The 25,039-nt window shown below is 43.4% G+C and overlaps 1 protein-coding gene across 8 annotated transcripts in view; it reads left to right on the forward strand.

Moving 5' to 3' along the window:
- The window catches only part of NBEA (neurobeachin), a 776,083-nt gene that overhangs the window by 598,873 nt on the left and 152,171 nt on the right, over positions 1 to 25,039 (forward strand). For all 8 annotated transcript variants that reach the window (XM_074986506.1, XM_074986516.1, XM_074986543.1 and 5 more), the window contains 3 exons: positions 7,404 to 7,521; positions 9,910 to 10,012; positions 22,983 to 23,098. In XM_074986506.1, the coding sequence (XP_074842607.1) occupies positions 7,404 to 7,521; positions 9,910 to 10,012; positions 22,983 to 23,098 (337 nt within the window). The remainder of the gene's footprint in view (positions 1 to 7,403; positions 7,522 to 9,909; positions 10,013 to 22,982; positions 23,099 to 25,039) is intronic.

The raw sequence follows: 25,039 nt of genomic DNA on the forward strand, positions 1-25,039 counted from the left end.
TGGATAGATGTGTTCAGCACCCTGATAATAGAGGAAGAAGTTTCTCAGCTTTTCATACAAGCGTGATCCCACAGGCTAACATCCATGGGCTTCCTGGTGCCAAATTCAAATTTGCAGATTCCTGTGCATCTGGAGAGCAGTGGAGACGGAAGTGGCCAGAGCGAACAACCATGGGACATTGTGGGATACATATGGGACACTTCTGGAGGTTAATAAAGTAGATTTAAAGACATAGCATTTCCACACTAGCCTTAATTTGAACTTTAAAATTTGAATTTGATGCTACACCGAGTCGCTTTTGACAACATTATAACACCGACCTTAGCGCTCCCTAAAATTGACTTAATGGTATTTACAGTGAAGACAGTGACATTGTAAAATCAAGTTAAGCCTTAAATTTGATTTTACCATGTAATGTAGACATAGCCTAAAAATAAAAAGTCTATTTCTATTTAGAATTTTAGAGAAATATTTTGTACTTTCAGGAGTGCATTAGGATAGTCTACAAAAACCCTATGGCATGTATCTGGGTAAGTATTAAATGACAGCTAATACTGTTGTGGAGGGGAGCAAGGGGAACTACAGGGGAACAAGATCAACCTTATTCCACTTAATTATTGAACCATTAGCAGAAAAGTTCAGGCACGCTGAAGAAATTCTTGTAGTAAGTGCATTGGGAATAGAGTACAAGGTTTCATTATGTGCTGGTAATCTTATGCTTTTCATAGGTGATGATAATTTCCAGTATTACTAGAAATAATTGAAGTTTTTGGCCAGGAATCAAGGTATAGGCTACCTGAAGTATTCTAAATCAGAGATACTATGACTTAGCAAAGACACACTAATGTGTAAATATCTGATTTTATTATCTACTTTTTTCAATGGACAGTCTTCATTTTTAATGTATCACTTAAAGTTGTTGAATTATTTAAAATAAATATTGAGCTATTAATGAAAATTATTTACTACTAGCAAATTTACTTGGCATTGTTTGGGTTCAGGTCCTTATGTCAGTAATAAAATGGGGTGGGGTGGAAAATAAAAGGAAAATGTGCACGCTTAAGTTAAATAATTATATTTTTCAAAACCTGCAACCCCAGCCTCCTGATTTATGCCCCTCTTCACCCTAACCATGACTTCTGCATCCCCCACACCCAGCCCCCTGTCTTGACTGCTGCTCCTCTCCACACACCACAGTCCCCTGCCCTGAGCCCCTCCTCAGCCCCAACTATTCCTGTCCTTTTGACATAGCAAGAGCAAAGTGCACAATTTGCCTACCCATTGCCCTACCCAGGTAGAGTGAAGAATGCAGCAAACTCTGCACTTTTTTCTTTGCTCCTTGATGATGAGGAAGGGGAACAACAAGCAAGAAATCTGACACTGAGGAAGCTTTAGCCATTCCCTACTGGCACAACTAAACCTTTCCTTACTTTAAGTTTTGATAAGAAGAAGCTGTATGCCAAATCTGATGGTGCAATCTCTTATTGTTTGTGAGGAGTTCTTGAACAGACAGATTCACAGATAAATTCTCTCAAGTATATAGTAGATAAACCAAACAAGAGGACATGATTACTATTGATGTTGATTGAGGGAATTAAAGTACTTAAAATGAATGGCCTATCCATGATCTTGTAGACATTTTCCATTATTCAGTTCACAGACTAAAAAAAAAAGGCCCCCCAGATTAAAAATTATGCAGAAATTTTGATGGATTTACCAGAAATCATGAATCAAAATGAAACAATTGAGAAGTCAAATTGAGTTGGGAGGCCTGACACTACCACATTTAGAGATATTTTATGGACAGCTGAAATAAGGGCAGAATTAGAATGGCTCTCTAATTGAGTGAAACCATTGAGGGTAAGAAGTGAACCAGATAAACACATTGTGATTATATAATTCTGTTCCATAGTCCAAAATTTCAACATCCATAAAAATACTTGTTTCTTTAAAATGTATGTTTGTAATAAAGTATATGTATGTTTCACAGAATTTGATTTTGTAATAATTGCTACAGATGAATTTTGAAGTTTATTTTAAACCTTTTTGTCTTTTTATTTTACATTTTCATGGTTTTAGGATATTATGGGGTAATTTGAAAATTATTTAATGACAACTGACACTGAGAGTCAAAAAATTAAAGGTTTATGCAGTAACCTCTTCCATACCTGGCAGCCTCAGGACTGAGAGGTTGCTGGATATTCAAATATTCCAGATAATGAAGAGGATCCTTTGCCATCTGGGGTCTGCATTATGCCAACACTCCCCTCTCTGAAGCCCTGGGTATCCTGGCCCCTGGACCACCACCTCCATCGTGCTTCCAGCTGCTCAGGCTGCCTGTGCTTCTGCGAGTGTGGGGGCAACTGGTCACCATGCTCTGGCAACCTATTCTGCTGCACTCTCCACCAGCCACTGGGGTTAAGCTGCTCCAGCAGGGGAGGGGGACTGGTTTCCTGTGCTCTAGCCACCTGTCTCCAGTGGGGTTAAACTGCCGGGTCCCCGGCTCATGCTGTCATGCCGGGGGTGGGGCCAGGGGTCAGGATGAGTGCTCCGTGTTGCCATGGGGGGGGGACGAATGGATGCTCCGTGCTGCCGTGTGGGGGAGGGAGGTGGATAGGTGCTCTGGCCACCTGTCTCCACCGTGGTTAAACATTCCCAGCAGCACAGCTCCCCTGGAAGAGGAAACCCAGGTGCCAGGAATAGCGCCTGGTGTCAGTACCATTTATCTGAGAGTACTGGTTAAATGAATACTGGCTAAAAGAGAGCTTACTGCAATTACTGACACAAATTTTCAACATCACATGTCAAAATATGCACATTAAATATCTTGAAATCAAACTCTAGTGAGTTCTCAAGAAAAAATTTTCTACTTCGCTTCTCTGTAAATTTGCATTATTATTAATGGAAACATGCTGTCAGTTTGTATGTCCAGTGAAATCAATACAGGAATAAAATTCAGATATTTCAAAGTCTAAGCATGCGTGAGGCACTTGACCAGATTAAAAAAAAACAAAAAATAGTGATTTCAGAAGTGGACTAAATAAGGAATTATTTGAATATTGAGACAAACACAGGTTGAACCTGTAATCTGGAACTCTCTCATCTGGCAACATCCATAATCTGGCATGATTTTAGTTAGCCAGACCACTAATCATGGGTATGGCTAAGTTTCCTTTAGTCCCATAAAGTTTGTTTCCAGCCACTAGTCCTGGCTCTCAGTGTTCCATGCTGTTATTTAGCTGTAATCTACCACTAAATGTCTTCTAAGAGCCCAGTCAGCAGAGGAAGTGTTGGTAATGATGCTAGACAATATTGATTTCCTGTGGTCCAGCAAATTCTCTAATCCGGCACCAGTCAGGTCCTAATGGTACCAGATGAGAGAGGTTCAACCTGTATAACATAAATGGAATGAAAAATGAGATACTTGATACAAAGGGCTCTGAGGTACCACAGAGAATTCTTTGCCAAGTATTTGGCTGATAGACCCTGAGTATGTGGACAAGACCTATGGGGATGAGAACAATTTTCCCATCATGTCAGTTTGGGGTTTGTTTGTTTCTTTTCTTTTCTTTTCTTTTCTTTTGGCCTTCTTCTGCAACGTGGGGCAAGGGTCACTTGAAGTCTTAAACTAGTATGTACGGTGTATCTTTTTTAACTTGAAGTCTTTAAATCATGATATGAGGACTTCAGTAACTCACCCATAGGTTAGGGTCTATTATAAGAGTGCGTGGCTGAGGTTCTTTGGCCCGCAATGTGCAGGAGGTCAGACTAGATGATCACAATGGACTCTTTTGCCCTTATAGCCTGAGTGTATGATTTCTTCAGAGGTGGACTACCTTAAAACAAATTGATGTAGGTGTATATTATGCATCCAAGGATGCTGAGTTGGCTGATGTAATGACAGAGCCATTGGCCATTATGTTTGAAAATTCACAGCAATTTAGGGGAGCTCCCAGATTATTGGAGAAAGGCAAATATAGTGTCCATCTTTTAAAAAGGAAGTGGGAGCATCCAGGGAGCTATAGACCAATTAGCCTCACCTCATTTCCTGGAAAACATCATGGAGGAAATCCCCAAGAAATCCATTTTGAAACAGTTGGAGGAGAGGAAGGTGACCTGGAACAGTCAACATGAATTCACCAAGGGCATGTCATGCCCGACCAACCTAATTGCTTTCTACGATGAGATAATGGGCTCTGTGGATATAGGGAAAGCAGTGGGTGTGACATACCTTGACTTTAGCAAAGCTTTTCATATGGTCTCTCACAGTCTCTTTCCAGCCAGTTAAAAAAGTATGGATTGGATGAATGGACTAAAAAGTTCATAGAAAACTGGCTAGAGTGTCAGGCTCAACAGCTCAATGTCTAGTTGGCAGTCATTATCAAGCAGAGTGCACTAGAGTTCGGTCCTGGGGCTGGTTTTGTTCAACATCATTGTTAATGAGCTAGATGGTGAGATGGATTGCACCCTCAGCAAGTTCATGGACAACACTAAGTTAGGGGTGAGGTGCATATGTTTGAGGGGAGGAATAGATTTGGGAGTAACCTAAACAATTTGGAGGACTGATCCAAAAAAAATCTGATGAAGTTCAAAAAGAACACATCAGAGCACTTACGATACATGAATACCATGCATTCTTACAGGCTGGGGACTGACTGGCTAAGTAGCAGTTTTGCAGAAGATGATCTGGGGGACTATGGTAGATGAGAAGCTGTGTATGAGTCAGCAGTGTGCCATTGTTGTCAAGAAGGCTAATGGCATATTGAGCTGCATTACATGGAGCACTGCAAGCAGATCAAGGGAAGTGATTGCTTTTAGCTGGACAAAGCTCTGGCTGAGATGATTTAGATAAAGAGTGTCCTGCTTCAAGCAGAGGCTTGACTAGATGATCTCAATTTTCTTCCACCCCTAATCTATGATTCTAAGTAGTGGATCTAGCACTGGTAAGAAAGTACAAATTTCATTGTATCTGGTTCACAAAATTATGCTTTTCCACCTCTATATAAAAATATAAAATATTGCCCCAGCTATTTGTATGAAGTGCAAAAAAGCTATGAAATGGGAATGTTGTTGGATGGTAAGCAATGTTTTATAAATCTATCCTGAAATAAATAATAAAATACTAGAGCAGTGGTGGGCAACCTGTGTCCCACTGAGATGGAGGGCCACTCATGTGACCCACTCACTGACTTAGATTGCCCGTTGCTATACTGGAGCCAGAACTCAAACACAATTTATGGTGTGTGTAGTGGAATTTTGTCTATTAAAAAGATTCAAAACAAGAATAATGGAGCTATTTTTGTTCTTGCTCTTTATTGCAAAAGAGCCCTCCTCAGAAACAGCTCATACTGTAATTTACTGGGGAGAAAAGTTATTAACAGAACATATAATAAAGGAGTTGAGAGAAAAGTGCCAGACAAACTCATTAAAAAAGGATAAAAGTAACAATGTATCTTGAACACAAAAAACAAGGCAAAAGAAATGCTGAAATAATTGAGAGGCTTTGATATGGACACAATAATCTTATGTTTATAATAAAAATAGACAGGAAGGAAATAGAAGACAATAATTGAATTACATCCTGCTTTCCTTTAATTTCCTATGCTTTCTGTCTCTTGACACTCAGCACCTCTGCCCCAAGAGAACATTCAATTCCCACCCCCACACACACCCGAAAAGTTAATAGGAATGGTTAAATATACGTATTTCAAGTCATAGCTGTGTGGTTGTTTGTGAATAATTTAGAAAGAAGTAATGATATATCAAGGTATGTTCAATATACAACATGCTGCTAAATATTGTTAATTTTGAATACCTATATGGGGCAAAACAGTGGAACTGAAAAAATTCAGTAAGTGATCTGTAATATCCATGAATAAGATCTTTTTCCAATCCCTCTCCTACAAAAAGCCCCCCTCCCTAGTAAAGGTTAAAATATAATTTATGTTTTTAATGAAAGCTAAACTTAGCGTAAGCTAAACAAGCATAACTTAGCATCTGATCTCAAAGAGAGACAAAAGGAGAGCAGTCTATTTAGCTTATCAAAGATAAGGTTAAGAAGCAACTTAATGAATCTATAAGTATCTATACAGGAAAGAGAAATCTGATATTAGCTGGCACTTTAATTTGGGAGACAGGAGTTTGCCAGTGGCTGGAGGGTGAAGTCACTGAAGTTCAAAGCATAAATAAAATGGTGATTTTTAACACAGAATAATTAACTATTCGAAATTTATCATGGGATATAATAGCTCCACAGCCTCATGCCAAGTCTGGCTGGTACTGATTTGGAAGGGGCAAGAGGTCCTTTGCATCCATCTAAGAAAACCCACAAACCAAGTTATTCTACCTGCTCTACCACTCCATGAATCTGAATGGAGGGAATTGTAGACAGCTGAGCTAAAATAAACATACCATCAGCTGAAGAGCAAAAAAAAAAAAAAATCACTGCTTTTATGGTCTCCAAATTAATCCTGCTCTTTCAGAAGTGTAATTGTTACTCCTTCTGAAACGGATTATGATTTTTATTATACGAAGAAGAAAAGAAATGATTAACAAAAATCTGTTTATGTCTACTGTTCTAACAGAGCATGTGTAAAACTAAAACATAAATTGATATTCTGAAATTGAACTAAGCATTTGTCTACATGTGAAGATAAGTCATTAATACCTAAGCAATAATAGGGAGGCACATCATTTCAAAATGGGTGAGAATTGAGGAAAAAGTAAAATGGTTTAGGTGCATTGTCATTACATATTTCAGCAAATGGAACCTTGAACTTGGAACTTGGCAAGTTAGAAAAGCAGTGCTACTTTCCTGCTCATGTTTTAAAATATCTCCATATTGAGTTGAAAATTATGGAGAAATTCGACTCACCATTGTTTGATTTGAGATGGTAAAATACGATTAACCTTAGAAAAAATACGGTGAAAATTATATTTCTTGCATCAATTATTTCCATATATTGGTTGACAGACTTTTCTGACTTGTAGTCCTGGAAGCTCAAATTAGAGATTTGCTGTAAGTCATATTATTTCTTTCTTTTATGCAACACATCATCAACAATGAAAACTGTGGATGCACATGACAAAATAGACTACATCTTGTTTATCTGCAAGTGAACTGTGTTCATCCCCTTTGCTGGACATTTTTTTTGCCAAAGTGAAATAAAATATGACTCATGAGAAGCATATATATGACTTATGAAGGTGTCATGTTTACAGCCACATCTCTGACTATAACCAGGCTTTATTTAAAAAAAAAAAATTCAGTCCACCTTTGAACTTGATATTTTGAGTGCCACAGAGTTCAACAAGATATGCTTACCTTGACTTTGTTGAAGCCTAAAACTTGTGGTACTGTCAAAACATTTTCTAGTAAGTATCTGTTTTTCCTTGTTTATTAGGTACTTGCCTACACAGAAGGCCTTCATGGAAAATGGATGTTCAGTGAGATTCGAGCTGTTTTTTCAAGACGTTATCTTCTCCAGAACACTGCTTTGGAAGTGTTTATGGCAAACAGAAGTATGTTGTTCATTTATCTGGTATAAGATATCTTCTGGTATTTTTTATGGATGATACCCATTCACCCCCAAATTAAAACTGTATGTTGTTTTGAAAAGTGCTATTTTCTTCCAGCAATTCCTCACACTTCTATTTATTCACTACATCTAATATAGAAAATATTTGCAAATGGGCCATTAATATGGATTTTAATTTGGCACTCTGACAGAGAGGTTGATGAATGGAGATGACACAAGCTGGACAATGCTGCTAATATTTTCCATGCTGTAACCGGGCACAGCTCCACGCCTGTTTTCTTCCCTGCAGAACCTGCACAGATTGCATAAATTGTGTGCTCAGAGATGGTGGGTACAATAGGCTGGGGACAGCTGTGGACATCAGTTGCGGGTTTGGCAGGAGAAGTTTTTTGCTTAATATGCGCTATGCAGGTTCTCCGGTGGCTGAGGAGGCAGCATATGGTATTCATCTTACTGAATATATCAGTAATCTACTTGGACTGCACAAAGATTACTGATGAAGCTGGGAAGATGAGTAACATATACTGCCACCTCAGCCACCCTGGAGCCTGAACAATGCATGTCAAAAGCTCAGATTCTTTGTAGGGAAGCGAAGAAACAAGAACTTTCCTGTGGGACAGCTTAGGAGGAACAGTGCAGTGGCGGGAGCTCTGGCTAGCCAGGACTCCTCTAGCTGCATGTGTACTGGGGAGGAGGTGGTGGGCTGAGGGTTCCAGCTGGCCCTGATGCCTCTGGCCACACAGGGGAGGTGACTCCTAGGGCTCCCGCTTGAATAATTTTGAATAATGAATAAATTTAAGATATGTGCAGTTCCTCTGAATAATTCAAACATGGTGCAGTTCAGCTGATTAGTAGAGTGCCCACAGCTGGCAGCTTATGTCTCTGTTGGTAGTACATATCCCTATATGCCTTGGTGCATGCAACAAAATTTATTTCCACCATGGATGGAAAAAAATAAAGGGTACCCTTGCAGCTGCCATCACAAAATTCAGCCCAGTGAAAGAAAGACCAAAATCTCCTAACCAACCTATTTTTGAGGTGAAAAACTGAACTCAGAGTTGGGTGTGCTTTGAACAATTGCAATCTCATCTCCAACTCCATGCTCATGTACCTTCAATGGACATCTACCATTTTTACAAACCAGAAAAATCTTTTTCATTAATTGAGTCTCCAGAACACATCCCCAAAATGCACACACAGCAACCATATACACTGATTTTACCACAGAAGTTTAATATAAACAGTCACACCTGCCAAGTTTGCTTTTGAAAAGTGTTAAAACACTACCATCCCACCAGTCTTCTGAAGAGGGAAGTCATTTTGTGCTGTAAAAAGCTAGTCTTGGAAAGATTAGAGTTTTATTGATAAAAGCTGGTAAACTTTAATTTTCCTGTACACAGGAACATTGGTGAAAAGTGTTTCCATTAATGATCAAAATTTATAGGTAAGCAGAGTAAGTGCTGCTTAAGAATTATTAGATTTTGACTAAAGGATATTTACTTTAGGTATTTTGACATAAGGTGTCAATAATTTGCATTTTAATGGTTACAAAGTTTAACTTATTTAATTTCAACATCTTCCATCTTCAAGTAATTCTCATCCCCAATATTTTACCACAACTCTGAAAATTCAAATAGATAAAAAATACTCCATACACTTAATTTTTGTATAACTGTGAAAAATTAAGTAGAAAAATATTGAAAAATTATCATTAATAATAACATGTTTAATTATAAAAAAGTAGAATTCTGCCAAACAAAAAAATGGGCATTGAAAGCACATCAGGAGTTGCCTGTTCAACAAAGCATGTGGAAGGGCCCAAGCTGTTTCCTGAAGTGGTAAATCCTTCCTTGAAGCAGACTCAACAGCTGATGATTGGGGAGATGCATCAGCACCCTAGTCCCCATGAGGGTGTAGTAATGTAAGATCTGTCCTTCAGTTGAAGAGGGAAGGCAGTCAGGTGTTCCCTGGTCTGCAAATTTTGAATATACCAATCACTGAACTAAATTCTGTACTGCCCATTGGACGGCTCTACCACCTAACAAAAGACTTGAATGAGTGACAGAGCATATTTTCCGTAGACCATACAATCTGTATTTCCTGCAAGAAGGGGATAAACAATAGTGTCTAGTAAGTTAATTTGTATTATTCTGTATCTACTCTGAGCACAGAACACTTTCAAAAACATCTATTCTCCAGTCTTAAGAATACAAAGTTTAAAAATTCACAGGAAGATAAATACATAGCTGGAATACCTTTCCAAATAAATTCTGAGAAGCCTTTTGAAAATGTATTCAGAATTATCTGGTAGAGAAACAGAGTTCTGTACCTTTGTAGTGTTTAAAGTCATGTTTTTTTCTTTTCACCACAGCCTCTGTTATGTTTAATTTTCCGGACCAAGCAACAGTAAAAAAAGTTGTATACAGCTTGCCTCGGGTTGGAGTGGGGACCAGTTATGGTTTGCCACAAGCAAGGTAATGTCATAAAAGTATTTTTTGTTGTTTTATGCTTGCAAACTCAGGATGATATTTGATATTTGTGACTATTAAAACATTATTACTGTGTCTGGAATTTGCATCACCTTAGAGTGTCTTGAATAGCCATACTTTTAACTTCATTATGTAATATGTTTTATAAAACAGGCATTATGTAAAATTTTAAATCAACAATTTTTATTATTTTAGCAAATGAGCACATTCCAATGAGTAAACAGAAGAAAGCTGATTGAAATTGTGTGTTTGTTATTTAACTATTGAAATAGCTATGCATGCATTTATTTTTGAGGGACCATTTTTGCAAAAAAATAATGTACTGTTCTGGGTATTAAAACTGAAGAATGACATTAGGTGCGTTTTAGTTCTGCCAAAGAGTTTTTCTTGGCTTTTTTTTTTTTTTTGGCCTTTTCCAGTGACAAAAAAAATTTTTTTGCCTTCACCATCCATCAGTATACATAGTGTTTTGCACTTTCCAAGTTTCCCCATCTTATTCTGATTATGCTAAATTATTTTGCTCCTGCTTCTAGGATTAAGAGGGAAATACATTAAAAAAACATACAAACTCAAGGCTCAGGTTTCTAAATCTACATGCTGTATAAAATTTCATAGTAAAACCAGCTCGAAGTATTAACAGATTTCACATAGCTTCAAAGCACTGTCAGAACACATAGAGGAGCCTTCCATTTTCACTAACAGCATTATCAGACGAACTGCAATAAGCCCCTGAGACATCCTCCTTCAAAACTCTCCCTCATTTCTACCAGCCTTCCCTTCCTCCGTGGGAAGACCAGAACATAAGAGCATAACATAAGAACATAAGAACGGCCATACTGGGTCAGACCAAAGGTCCATCTAGCCCAGTATCCTGTCTGCCGACAGTAGCCAATGCCTGGTGCCCCAGAGGAGGTGAACCGAAGACAATGATCAAGCGATTTCTCTCCTGCCATCCATCTCCTGCCTTTGACAAAAGGCTAGGCACCATACCTTACCCCTTGCTAATAACCATCTATGGACTTAACCTCCAAACATTTATCGAGCTCTTTTTTAAACTCTGTTAGAGTTCTGGCCTTCGCAGCGTCCTCTAGCAATGAGTTCCACAGGTTGACTGTGCTCTGTGTGAAATCCCTCTTGGACCAGATTCTGTGTTCCACTCAGTACTAAATCAAGAATTGCTTCTCCCCTTGTGGGTTCCTGTACCAGCTGCTCCAAGAAGCAGTCATTTAAGGCCCTTTTACCCTCTGGTATCTGCTGGTGCCTGACTGCATGCATCAGTCCTCACACCAGAGAGTGATGCTCTTTTTCCTTCACATCTAGACTCAGGTTGCCATCTTGATAATATTTAAAAAGTAGATATTCAAGCAGAAGAATCAAAGCCACCTCTGCCCCTCCCCTTCCCCCTGAAGCCTTGGGCCTGCGCCACCTCTTCCCCTAAGGCTCCGTGATATGCACTCCTCTACTCATGCCTACCCCTCTTCATTCAATGCTCCATCTACAAAACTTTGCACTTCTGCCAATAGTGTTCTGCTTCTCCACTATGAGGAATAATGCCTTTGTCAACATTTTTCTGTTGAGAAAAAAAGCCATGTGTATGCTCCAGGGGCCCCTCTGTCAACAGTGGATTGCTCTTTCATTGCTTGTGTGTGGATGTGATCTGTCGACAGAAGTTTTGGTGGAAGATCTCCTCCAAAAGTAATTTCTGTTGACAGATCACTGTACTGTAGACGTAGCCACTGCTTTTCCCACCTCACCTCCCTGCCAAGGTCAGAAAGGACTCACTTGCGTTGCCTGGTCTGGGAGCTCAAGCTGCCAACTGCAGATAGGAGACATCCCCAGCTGAGTAGGGACTGGGGTCGATGATGACCCAGCACCTCTTCACCTGCCCCATCCATAGTTACTGGGCTTTGAATGTCCAATCAGTAGATGAAAACCAGGCACTTGGCCTAACCTCAATCCAACACCAGATTTTCCCTCCTGCAACTGATGCCATAGCTTCTGATGCTCCAAGGATGCTCCCCCCTCTTGAAAAGGCAGAGGAGTAAGCCTCCTTGGAGCATCAGAAGCCAGGACATCAGTTGCAGGAAGAAAAATTTGTTCAGCCAAGGTCTTTTGTCCTTTCCCAACCTCTTCTGAGAAGCTGCTATATAAAATTCATACTCCCCTGGTCTATTCTTTTTCCACCAGGCCCTGTGAGATTTAGTCATAGATGTGCACATTTATTTTGCTGCTTCATAGTTCTGCCAGTACAGCTGCATCCACTGCCCTCTGTTCCCCAAGCAATAAGATCCTGCATCTTGTGCGTGCCTCCATGGAAAGATGTTTTGCTGAAGTGTTCTGCCTTCTCCACTCACCATGCTGGCCACACAGAAATGAAATTCAGACTTTCCTGGGTTGTTTCCTGCATACCTGGAAAGTAGTGAAGGTGAAAGTGATGACCAGAGTGGTCACCATGGGGCTCTGTGAGAGGCCAAGAACAACAAATTTCACAGTGTTCCATCTGCACTGCACTAAGGCTGACCATGCAAGGTCAAATTTGGCATTACCCTTGTGGAAAGCAGGCATACCACAATTGACCTTAAGGGTCATTAAAGTCAGCACAATGGACGCGGTTGTGTGGACTGATTGCTTAGAAAATCAGCCAAAGTCAGTTATGTTTGACCTAATCTCCTAATGTAGACCGAGCCTAAGTATCATTATATTTAGCCTCCTTCTGGAGTACTAACTGTCTCCAAAAAATCCCTCTCTCCTTCTCTTTTGTAAGAGTGTACATGTCACAGAAATATATCGAGCTGTGACTTGGACATTCATTCGTACATTTGCTGATTATTGAGCAGTTATTCATGCCTCAGGTGCTGAAGCCATATTTGGCTCTTCTATTCTTTCTTCAGTACTAGACTCAATTCCAGTGGCACACTCCTCCACAAAGTGGAGTGCCAAAAGTGACCACTTAAAGAAGAGAAAGTTACTCGCCTTATCCAGTAACTGTTTCTTTAAAATGTGTCCCCCTGTAGGTGCTCCCCTGCCTGCCCTCATCCCCTATCTTGGAGTTCTTTACAATGGGCTCTGTGATAGAGAAAGACCTGAGGGCAATTTGTCCATGCCCATCTTTATAGCCTCAGGGGAGGGCATGAGGCTGCAGGCAACACATACACAGGTTGAACAGACTTTGCTACATAAAATCTCTGATCTGAAACTTATAGGCAGCAAGCACAGGTGGAGTGGATCACCTTTAGGGGGTCACATATCAAAGAAACACAGTTACTGCACAAGGTGAATAACTTTAATTTATTTGTTTTTAAACCTGCTGCCTATTCATTTAATTAGGTGATCCCTGGTTCATAGGCTGATGATGATATGTGGGTATTTATTCATAAATCAAATGTTTCAGAGATTCAGCGATGGTTCAATAAAGTTCATGGGTTTTTTTCTTTCAATTCTGAGGGCTGTGGTAACTCTGATTCCTCTGGTTTGGAGACCAAGATCACCTGTCGTTGATACAGTTGGTTTCTTTATGCTCTGAGAGTATCGTACCAAGATTATAATTAATTTGTGGTACAGACATCTGCTACTAGGGGACAAACTGTTGTTGCAGTTTTTATTTCAAGTTTTTTCAGACTATAATGTCACAGCCTGGAAGCTTTTTTTATTCAGAATTTAAATACTTGATTTGATAATTTTTAATTTGTAAGAGTGCAAAAATCAAAGTAGATTGATAAACCATGTTTTATTGTGCTACATTAGTAAAAATGTCCTTCCACCTTTGACATGAAATTGTATAGGCCGTAATCCATAACATAGACCAACAAACTCCAGTTACTGGGGAAGAAATAAAGATGATGATGTCACTTCATAAAGAGAAACATCTCTTTCAGCTGGACTGGTGACTCAGTTCATTGTCAGCTCAGTGCTGCCACTTGTGCTGCATCAGTGACTTAGTAATGGGTTTCCAAACCTCAGTCAAGCTAGTTGTAGACATTGCATTTGGTGAAAGGAGAGGTGGAGAAAATCAGATAGGACATCATCTTAGCATAAAGAGCTGTTCACAGCTTTGATTAAAAGTGATTGTTGGTTATTCCTTATTCAGAAAGTGGCTGTGACATCTCCAAGCTTTTTCTTCCCAGGTGTTGTCTTTTCAGTGAGGTACTTCTGGAGACTTTGTAGCAGACAGCTTTGGTGATAATTAAGGGGAAAATGAATGGAATAAAAGAGCTTCCACCACACTGATTCTTTTACAAAGTGTCATAGGTATATTTAGTAAACCTATCAAGGACACTGCTGCTTTAAAAGTTGGGATAGCTAACTGTACATCTGCAGTATGCCTGCACTCAGCACATTGAGATCTTGATCTGCTGAAAACACTATCTTTGAGAAGGCCAGGATAGCAGATCCATAAAAACATCTCCACATTTGTGATGGCATTTCCAAAAAGAGGTGTAGATTGATCAACAATGGGAGGATTAGCAAAACATACAGCAGTAGGGTTCTTCCTGAGCTACCTGAAACAAATAGGTATGGGACCAATTTATCATGCATAATTTATTTTGATCCCTGCTGAAATAACTTACACTCTTTGAAACTCCTCAGATATATATTCGATTGGGTACATTTGCGTTCCTATATGTTTCAGTTAAATCAAAAGCAAAATGTTGCTCTTAGAGACATTTTGCAGATTTCTGAGATCCCCTTGGGGAATTTGGGTCAAATCTAAAATAAATTAGTAGATTGTACTCATCTTTAGTAGTAATAGTAGTAGGTTGAATCTCTTTAGTCTGGCACTCTCTGATTCAGCAATATCCATGGTACAGCATGATTTTAGCTACCCTTATGGTAATTTATCATGGGTTTAGCCAAGTTTTTCGTGATCCCATAAAGTTTGTTTACAGACACTGGTCCTGGCTCTCAGTGTTCTGTATTATTCTTCAGTGCTAATTTATACCTAAATGTCTTCCAAGAATCCAGTGAGTTTTGATAATACTGCTAGAGAATATTTGCTTCCTGTGATTCAGCACCAGTCAAGTCCTGAGAGTGCTGGACTAAAGAGGTTCAACCTGTAATAGTACTCATTTATTTATTTATTTATTTAATGCATGCATTTCTTTATTTGAGTCTGATAGTACCCACAGCCTTTTAGGGGTTGTACAACCATAAGGCATGGGTCCCTGTCTTTAAGAGCATACACACTTTACAAACAAATTATTAATCTATGTATAACTTAATATGTTACTAAATAATATATAGTAATAATATAAGTTAACTAAATTCTTCACATTTTTAAGAAGTCTGCATGCGGGAACACACGACAATGGAAATCACGTGTAAAACAACATGAGTTCTATGCTGTGTATGTGTCAGATTTCCTGTGCCATTGGATTCCCTTTATTTTGTAGAGAAATCCAAATATAAAACTGGTAACAGGGGGATGCACAGGCACAGCTGATGAGACTCTTTGATGGACCCTGGGGAGGAGCCAGCTCTGGGCCCCCAGAGAGTGTGGAACCTCAGGTGGAAGGGATAGGGTTGGGGGCTAGCTTCTCCCAGCCTGCCATTCAATGATGCCGGGGGCACAGGATGCTAAAGTCTGAGTGCGGCTGGGTTACAATGGTCATTTAAAGGGCCAGGGGCTCTGGCAACTGCCAAGATGGTGGCATCAATGGTTGGGAGCCCCCTTTGCCCTCCCACATTGGCAGCCCTGTGCACAGGCATTTTCCTGTCCAATTTGTATGTGTAAGCACCACCATTTTTCACAAGACACTGGTAATTTCTACCCACCAGTCAGAGTAATCATGTGTTCAAATTAAGCATACAAGTGCTCATTCTTGCTTTGTAAATTAGATCCACTATATATAGAGCCCTATCAAATTCACAGTCATGAAAAAACAATTATAGACTGTAAAATCTGGTTTCCTCTTCAACTGGCTCTGCAACTACAGAGCTTCCCCACCACCCTAAATATATATTCGGCGGCTTGCTTCTGTCAGGGGGAAGTCTCCCCCGGTGGCTAAGATTTTCAGGAGCAGGGGAATATTTCAACTGGCTCTGCAGCCACAGACCTCCTCACCAAAAATATTTTTGGGGGCTTGCTGCCCATTTCAGACACTCTCTGCTATTTGCAAAATCTTTGATATTTCAATTATAAAATCTCTTTACTAATCTTCCCTATTCTCTTTCTTCATACTTTGCCCCCCCCGAAAACACAGTAAACAGTGGGTAGAGGGCCATTTGAGTAGAGTTCAGACACCTTGCTGCCCATTGCAGAGACCTGCTGCATTTTGTAAAATCTTTGATAATTGCATTGCAATTTTATACAGAGATATATCTGTGTCATAGGACTGGAAGGAACCTTGAGAGGTCATTGAGTCTAGTCTCCTACACAGCAGGATCTGTCACCATCCCAGACAGATTTTATTTTTAATCTATTTGCCCTGGATTCATACATGGCCACCTCAAGGACTGAGCTCACAACCCAAGGTTTAGGAGTCCAATGCTCAAATCACTAAGCTATCCCTTCCCCAAGTCATAAAAAAACAATTCACTTATAGAGACAAGAGGTTTCAGTTAACTTGGTGATTTTTGCTGATGCCATGCCCGAATTTTCCTTCCTTCCTCCTGGAAGAATGGCTGTTGGCTTTCTGTGGGCGGGAAATGAGGGCAATTCAATGTGGGAAGATGACATCACATACCCACAACTACTTGTGGGGCATTTTTTTCCAATGCTGCACCTGTGAAAACACCCAGAGTACTATGGGGCTGTGAAAACTGTGGGATAGGGTCCCACAATGTGCCGCTGCAACAATCAGTGTTTGGTGATTGAGTATGGCAACAATAAGTTGAATTTGTGGGGAACCTGTGGAAGGTGAGGATACTCAAATTTGAATTTATGAAACCCAGCATTATAAAATCAGTTTTAATAAATTTGAATTGATATCATAGTGTGGACATAGCCTTAGTTTTTGACACAAGAATCCACGTACGAATCTATGCCCAAAATATATCACAAATTGTAACATAAGAGTCCTTGGCTACGTCTACACATGAACACTATATCGAAATAGCCTATTTCGATGAATAACGTCTACACGTCCTCCAGGGCTGGTGCCGTCGACATTCAATGTCGACGTTGGGCAGCACCACCTCGAAGTAGGCACTGTGAGGGAACGTCTACACACCAAAGTAGCACACATCGAAATAAGGGTGCCAGGAACAGCTGCAGACAGGGTCACAGGGCGGACTAGCGCTTCCGGGGCAACAGCTAGCTGCTCCCTTAAAGGGCCCCTCCCAGACACATGCAGCCTGCACAGCACGCGGTCTGCAGAGCCATGGGCATGCACACCTCGAGTGACGCAGTCATGGACCCCCAGCAGCAGCAGCAGCCAGAGGTCCACCCAACCGCCCCAGTAGGAGCAGTGCTCGCCCTGCTCCATGCCATGCAGGAGGCAGCTGATCACATCCTAGCCACAGAGGAGGAGCTGCCCGCAGGGGAGGAGGAAGCAACCCCCAACCCTGCAGCACCCCGCCCACCCCCCACCTCACATGCCATTGGCTGTGGAGCTACCCCATGAGCACCGACTGGTGGGAGCGGCTGGTGCTCGGAGAGTGGGATGACGACCGCTGGCTCCAGACCTTTCACATGAGCCGGCAGACATTTCTGGAGCTGTGCCAGTGGCTCAGCCCGCACTGAGGCTCCAGAACACCTTCATGCGGCGTGCCCTCAGTGTGGAGAAACGGGTTGGCATTGCTGTCTGGAAGCTGGCCACTCCAGACAGCTACCGATCCGTGGGCCAGCAGTTTGGCGTCGGCAAGGCCACTGTCGGGGCTGTCCTCATGGAGGTAAGAGGACCCACAGGGGGAGGGGGATGCAGCCCTGGCAGGGGAGGGGAGGGGAGGGCCACACACACCCTGCACACCCCTCACTGGTGCTCTCCCATGTGCTTCCCCTGCAGGTCATCTGCGCCGTCAACGCCCTGCTCCTCCACAGGCTCGTGAGGCTTGGGGACCCGGATGCCACCATCGCGGGCTTTGCCACCCTGGGCTTCCCCAATTGTTTCGGGGCTCTGGATGGGACCCACATCCCCATCTGTGCCCTGGAGCACAGTGGAGGACGCTACCTAAACAGGAAGGGCTACCACTCAGTAGTCCTCCAGGCCTTGGTGGACAGCCGGGGCCGCTTCCTGGACATATATGTGGGCTGGCCTGGCAGCACCCACGACGCCCGGGTATTCCGGAATTTGGGCCTGTGCCACTGGCTGGAGGCGGGGACCTACATCCCCCAGCAGGAGATCCCTGTGGGGAACACCACCATGCCCCTCTGCGTCATTGCAGACGCGGCATACCCCCTCCGGCCCTGGCTCATGCACCCTTACATGGGCCATCTGTCAGCCAGCCAGGAGCGCTTCAACATGCACCTGAACCACACGCGCCAGGTGGTGGAGCGCACATTTGGCCGCCTCAAGGGGCGCTGGAGGTGTCTCCTCACCCACCTTAATGCGGGCCCCACCAACATCCCCCAGATTGTGGGCGCATGCAGCGCCCTTCACAACCTATTCGAGAGCAAGGTGGAGGCCTTCTTTCAGGGCTGGGCTGTGGAGGCTGGCAGGGCCAAGGTGCAGCCACCCACTGCCCCCAGTCGCCAGGTGGAACCCGAAGGGACCCGGGTCCAGGAGGCCCTGCGGGCCCAGTTCGATGAGGCCGCGGGGTGAATGCTGGCAGGCCCCCCACTCCACCCCCCCATCCTCCACAACACTCCCTGCCCCTACGCCCACGCCACAGAGCACACAAGAGCACCCCCCCGCACTTTTCTTGTAAATAAAAACAGACATGTTTTTCGTGAAACCAGAATATATATGTTGAACTCTTATTATTATATCATAACTATGTACAGCCAAAATAAATATTATATATATACGTATTATAAGATGAAAGGAAAAAAAAGGGGAAGACAAGGAAGGGGAGAACTATTTACATGGGGGGCAGGTATCATCATAACATAACAGAACAGGGGTCTAATACAAACTATTTACAAAAGATAGGTGAAGGGGATATATACAAAGGGGGGGGTCACGTCCTGGGCCCCACACCCCCTAATGTCCAGCGCTGGGGGTGGGCAGCCGCAAGCCGCGCCTCGGCCGCAGCCCACGCCGGGGCTGGCTGGGGCCTGGGCGGACCGGGAGATAAGGCCGGCGGGTGTCAGCTGGCCCCAGGTCCCCCTCGGCAGAAGGGCCCTCGGTGGCAGATGGCGGTGCGATGGCGGGTGGAGCAGCTGGTGGAGCAGCGGGTGGAGCGGCAGGTGGAGGAGGCAGGGCGGGCAGAGTGGTGGCCGGCACGGCATGGGGGGCCAGGTAGTCTGCGATGCGCTCAAATGTGCGCATGAAGGCCCCCCATGCCTCCTGGCACCAGGCCAGCACCTGCTCCTGTAGTTGGAGGCACCGCTCCTCCACCTGCAGGCGCTGCTCAGAGACCTCCAGCTGCTGATGAAGGATGGCCAGCAGCTGGGGGTCCATTGCCATCTTCAGATGGTGCTGGCTCTGCCGTCGTCCCTGCCCTGGGGCCAGTTGGTGCTCCGCCGAGGGGCTGGCCTGAAGCGATGGCCTCGGTGGGCTCTCCGGGACCACTGACACCTCATCGGTGCTCTCCGATCCTTCCGATGGTGCAGCTGCGGAACACGGGGGGAAAAAGAGTGGAGACAGCCGTTAGTGTGGGCCCCGAGCTGTGGCCCTTGTCCCCCCAGCCCTCTGCTGCTGGTTCCCCATCTCCGTCCCCGGAAGATGCTGCTGCTGCTGCTGATGGGTGTCCCACCCCCTCCCCCCGGGGGACCCTAGGTTCCGCTCCCCCCATCCCCAGGGATGGGGCATGGCACTGTTGTGCTGGGGGGGCAGGGGCTGATGCACCCTTCTGAGGGACATGCCACTGCTGTCCTTGGGGCCATGGTCATCTGGGCATGTGGAGGGCCCTGGTCATATCTGTTACCCTTGCCCCTCAACCCCGGGGGTGTGCGCCGGGGGGGTACATACCTGATGGTCTACTCCCACAGTCAGGGGACACCCGGTGGGCGGACACCCTGCTGGAGCTCCGGGATGGGATGTGGATCTGGAGCCCCACGTCGCTGGAGGAGGACTCCCCCTCCTCCTCCTCCTCCTCCGGTGCCCCAGGTGTGGGCTCCTGGGGGGGCCCCTGGGGTGTGGGGCTTGCCTCCAGGGTAGACTCCGCCTCCAGGGCCTGCTGGGGTCATCGGCCGAGGTATCAAGAGTGGCCGGAGGGGAGGAGGTTTGCCGGGGCCCAGGATGGCCCTGAGCTCCCTGTAAAAGGGGCAAGTGATGGGGGCGGCCCCAGATCAGCCAGCCACATCCCGGGCCCGGGTGTAACCCTGCCCCAGCTCCTTCACCTTACTCCTGATGTGGTCAGGAGTGTGGGCAGGGTGACCCCGGGCAGCCAGGCCCTCGGCCACCCGAGCGAACGCATCCGCGTTCCGCCTCTTGCTCCCCATTACCTGGAGCACCTCCTCCTCACTCCAGAGCCCCAGCAGGTCCTGAAGCTCGGCCTCCGTCCAGGAGGGGCCCCGCTGCCACTTCCCAGCCTGGCTGCCGGTCTGGGAGCCCTGGCTCCCCTTGGGGGGGTGCCCTGGGGGCACTTAGGGGGCTGTGGGGGCGGCCATCGCAGCGGTGGGGAGTTGGTGTGGCTGCTCAGAGAAGTGCAGGCTGGCCGCGTGGCTGGGCTGCCGCCTGCACGCTCTCTCAGCTTCCTGCACAGGAAGGCAGGGGGTGGGGACCTTTAAGGGGCCGCTGGACGCGGCGACCATCGAGCCCAGGGGCTGGAGAGAGCGTCTCTCAACCCCTCAGCTGATGGCCGCCATGGTGGACCCCACTATTTCGATGTTGCGGGACGCGCAACGGCTACACGTTCCCTACTTCGACGCTGAACATCGAAGTAGGGCGCTATTCCCATCTCCTGATGGGGATAGTGACTTCGACGTCTCGCCGCCTTACGTCGATGTCAACTTTGAAATAGTGCCTGCCTCGTGTAGCCGTGACGGGCGCTATTTTGAAGTCGGCGCACCTACTTCGAAGTAGCCGGCATGTGTAGACATGGCTCTTAAGTTTAAATGTATACAAACACACATAAAACCAGGGGCCAATGTAGCTAAGGTTGAGGTGTAGCTTAAATGTGATCATACTGTATTTTTAAAAGGTATATTTTGTCAAATTGCAAGTATCTTCATTTTAGAGGTTGGAAAATACATAATTATATTTTTCACATATAAAATGCATGTACACAATATTTCTATCTGCCTAGGTATTAATATGGGCCTTAGAACTGTAATACCTGAGAATGTTCAAAGTATTAAAGAAAAGAAATAATAATCTCATTCTTCATTTGTAGCCTGTAGGAGTCACAGCTTGCTTAGTTTATAGGATTTATTTGTGTCTGTGTGCATGTGAGAGAGAACGTATCTGTGTGTGAAAGCACTTATTCAGGACAAACTAAGTCAAAAAAGGAGTATTGAATTAATTTTGAAAGTGGTGAGGTAAACAGACTCTCTTTTGTCAGAGTAAGTTCCACAGACTAGGTCAAGGTGCTGTGAAAGTTCTGTTTCCTGCACTCTCAAATCTCCCCTTATTAGACAACAATTTTATTTTTCCATTGAAATGTAGGTGTTATGGCTGTTCATGATCATGAAGCACAATGCAGTCATTTACACAGCTTGGATTAATCCTGCAGAGGGACAGAGATTTCAGACTAGACTGTTAATGGTGGCAACCTGAATGTCGTACTAAGCAGATAGGCTGCTGTTTTATACCATTTATGGTATGTCTCTACTTGGAGCTGGGGTGTGATTCCCAGCTTGAGGAGACATATTTGCACTAGCAGACATTGGACTAGTGCACTAAAAATAGTATAGATTCAGCAGCACAGGCAACAGCAGAAGGGAATAGCAGCTCTGAGTACAAATCTGTCCATATTCCCCACATATGTACTTGGGTGCTAGTCCAAGCTGCTGCCTTTGCTACCATCGCCACACTGAAGTTTTTTGGCAATGTGAGCTAGCATTGTGTCTCCTCAAGATGGGAACCACACCCAAGTTCCAACTATAGGCATATCAACAGTGCTTTAAGAGGTCTCACTTCCTTACTAGATAGGAATCTCTGTAATAAAGTCTGGAAGTCCTAAGTATGGAGGTTATTATGGCTGTGTATTGAAGCTAAAATGTCTACTCTGGTAACTCTGTTTAGGTTGGTGATTGTGTCTAACTGCATACATTGCAGGGGAGGGATAGCTTGGTGGTTTGAGTATTGGCCTGCTAAAAGCCAGGGTTGTGAGGTCAATCCTTGAGGAGGCCATTTAGGGACTGGGGCAAATAAATGTCAGGGATGGTGCTTGGCCCTGCCAAGAGGGCAGGGGACTGGAGTAGATGACCTCTCAAGGTCCCTTCCAGTTCTAGAAGATTTGTGTGTATTATATTCTGTTGTATAATTGGACCCTGCTCTGGAATTGGACTGTGGGTGCTACCACAGCATAAGCATATTTTTGTTATTTAACTTATAATTATTATTTATTAACAACATTCTTGCCATTAAGTTCAGTTCTCATGCTTTGCAAGCCAACACCACTTCTATATTTGAATTCAGTTAACTCCAACAACTAAAAGGAAATAATTCCTGCCTCCTTCTCTAGTCCTTTTCTTTCCTAAACAAAACTTGCCCCACTTCTAGTAAGTATAACAAAGTCTGTGGTGTTCTTGGAGCTTATTGGGATTGAAGGCGGGGCAGGCATGCTATAGCATTGCTAAAATAAATAAAGATTTTTATGCACTGAATAGTCAGAGTGGTAGTGTTTTGTTGACTTCATTAAATAAAAAGTCTTTGAGAGACTGTCAAGTAAATCATTCTAAGAAGTTTGCTCTGCATTTTAAGTTTTAATGAGGCTCTTAAAATAAACATTCTTTCAATTTAATTCCTAGGAGAATATCTCTAGCCACTCCCAGACAGCTTTATAAGTCATCCAACATGACTCAGCGCTGGCAGCGACGGGAGATTTCTAACTTTGAATACTTGATGTTCCTCAATACTATAGCAGGTAAGGCTTCTAACTCTTTAATCCCTTATATGTATATGTTTGTCAAAATATTGAGTATCATGATTTGATAGAATACATTTATCCTTCTGGACTTCAGCTGCAGTTTTATGATTGGTTCTGAAACATTCACATGAAATTTTATCAGAAAATGCACAACCTTTCACTGAGGCTTTAGTTGCATTTATTGTTATGAAGGTTGCTCCTTGCTCTGCTTCTGCCACTTCCTCTGCTGACAGCTTTCTCTGAAGCTTTATTAGAGTCAACAAACCATTGCCAGAGTATGTCTGGAAATAATAATGGGAAAATGTAATTTCACTACTTCGTCATTCTCAGTAACAGCAACGAGACAGCAGAATAACAACAGTATTCTGTCTACTACAGATGTCACTTGGATTGTCTATGATTAGATTACTGCATCTTTTCTCTTTAGTTCTTTGTACTGAAATATAGTAACAGATGAGGTAGGCAAAATGAGAAATAACTTCCATAGTTATCCATTCCTTATTAGGTATGTCTACACTACAAAATTTTGTCAACAAAACTAATGTCAACAACTAAAAATCAACAAAATAAAAATCATCAGAGCATGTTGATGCTTGATCCCTCAGTTTATGGCAAGAAAACCTTGTCGTTTAGTTAAAGCCTTAGTAAAATAAGAATTTTTTTGCAGTTGTCATTATTAAACAGTAGTAGTGGCAACCCCACTTCCTCTTCCTGTTTTCTATACATTAACAACAGGAGTGATTTAAAACGTAAAAAAAATGCAGCTTTCTGTATGCTGTACAAAATATTTACCCAGTGTTGTTCAGTATTATTTTTCCAGCAGCACAGCTTGTAAAATAATATATAAATAAATGAATCTCACCATCGGGAAAACTTTCTCATGCATCCCACACCAACAAGTTCTAAATGAGCATAAAATAACTCCACCAAGCATATCATCTTTTTATACCAGTGTTGACATACCACTTGATTTGGTTTTCATTTTGATGATTGAGATAGTCCTCATTAATATGTTCCTCAATTCAGAGAGCTGAAGAAACTGATGTATCTAAACAGGTCTGGTCTTAGCCAATTGGCAATCCCAGGCAAATTTCAGCAGCCCCTTGAAAATGGCGGCCCCCATAATAACTCTGAACCCAGTGCTCCACCTCAGCTCCACTCCCAGTAGCTGGCCCAATCCTGGAGCATGCAGCATGGCAGGGCCACCTGGGAGCACAGGCATCATGGCGAGGGCCAACCCAGGAGCGGAGCACCTGCTCAGGAGTGTGGGGGAAAGCTGGCTCCTGAGACAGCAGCTGAGCCCAACATGCCAAACCAGTTTTTTGGTGGCCCCTTCAAAGTGCCAGGGGGTCATCTAGGGCTACCTTGCCAGCCCCTAAGACCAGCTCTGTGTCTAAAACCAGGTTTAACACTTAATTGTTCATTCACTGACTAGAGCTGGGTGGTTTTTTCACATCAATAAGTTATTGGCCAAAAAAGTCTGAGCAACATTTTCACAATCGAAAACAAATTAATCAAATATTTTTGACTCAAAAAATTTCTGGGGGCAGGGTTGATTTATAAGGAGATGTAGATACCATTCACCAAAACACTGGAGAAGGAAAATATGGTGGTTATTCTGTATACCCATTTGTCTAGTAGTTCAGTGATTAGCACAATTTTTCAGGAGTCACAGGATCAAATACCAATTCTGACAGATATGAAGAAGGGATTAGAACCCACTTCTTCTATCTTGTAAGCAAATGCCTTAATTACTAGGCTATAGGAAGACATTCTGAAATAGGTCTCAGAAAAACCTCAACAGGAAAGATTTTCTTTGTATAAATAATTAAATATTGACTACAGCATGGACTGGGACTTGGGTGTCTCCTTTCACAGGTAGGTGCCATTACTAATTGGTTCTAGAGTTATTCTCTCAGTCTCTCTGATTCAATGCAT

This window comes from Carettochelys insculpta, chromosome 1 (assembly GCF_033958435.1).
Source record: "Carettochelys insculpta isolate YL-2023 chromosome 1, ASM3395843v1, whole genome shotgun sequence".
In the NCBI taxonomy this organism is placed as follows: domain Eukaryota; kingdom Metazoa; phylum Chordata; order Testudines; family Carettochelyidae; genus Carettochelys; species Carettochelys insculpta.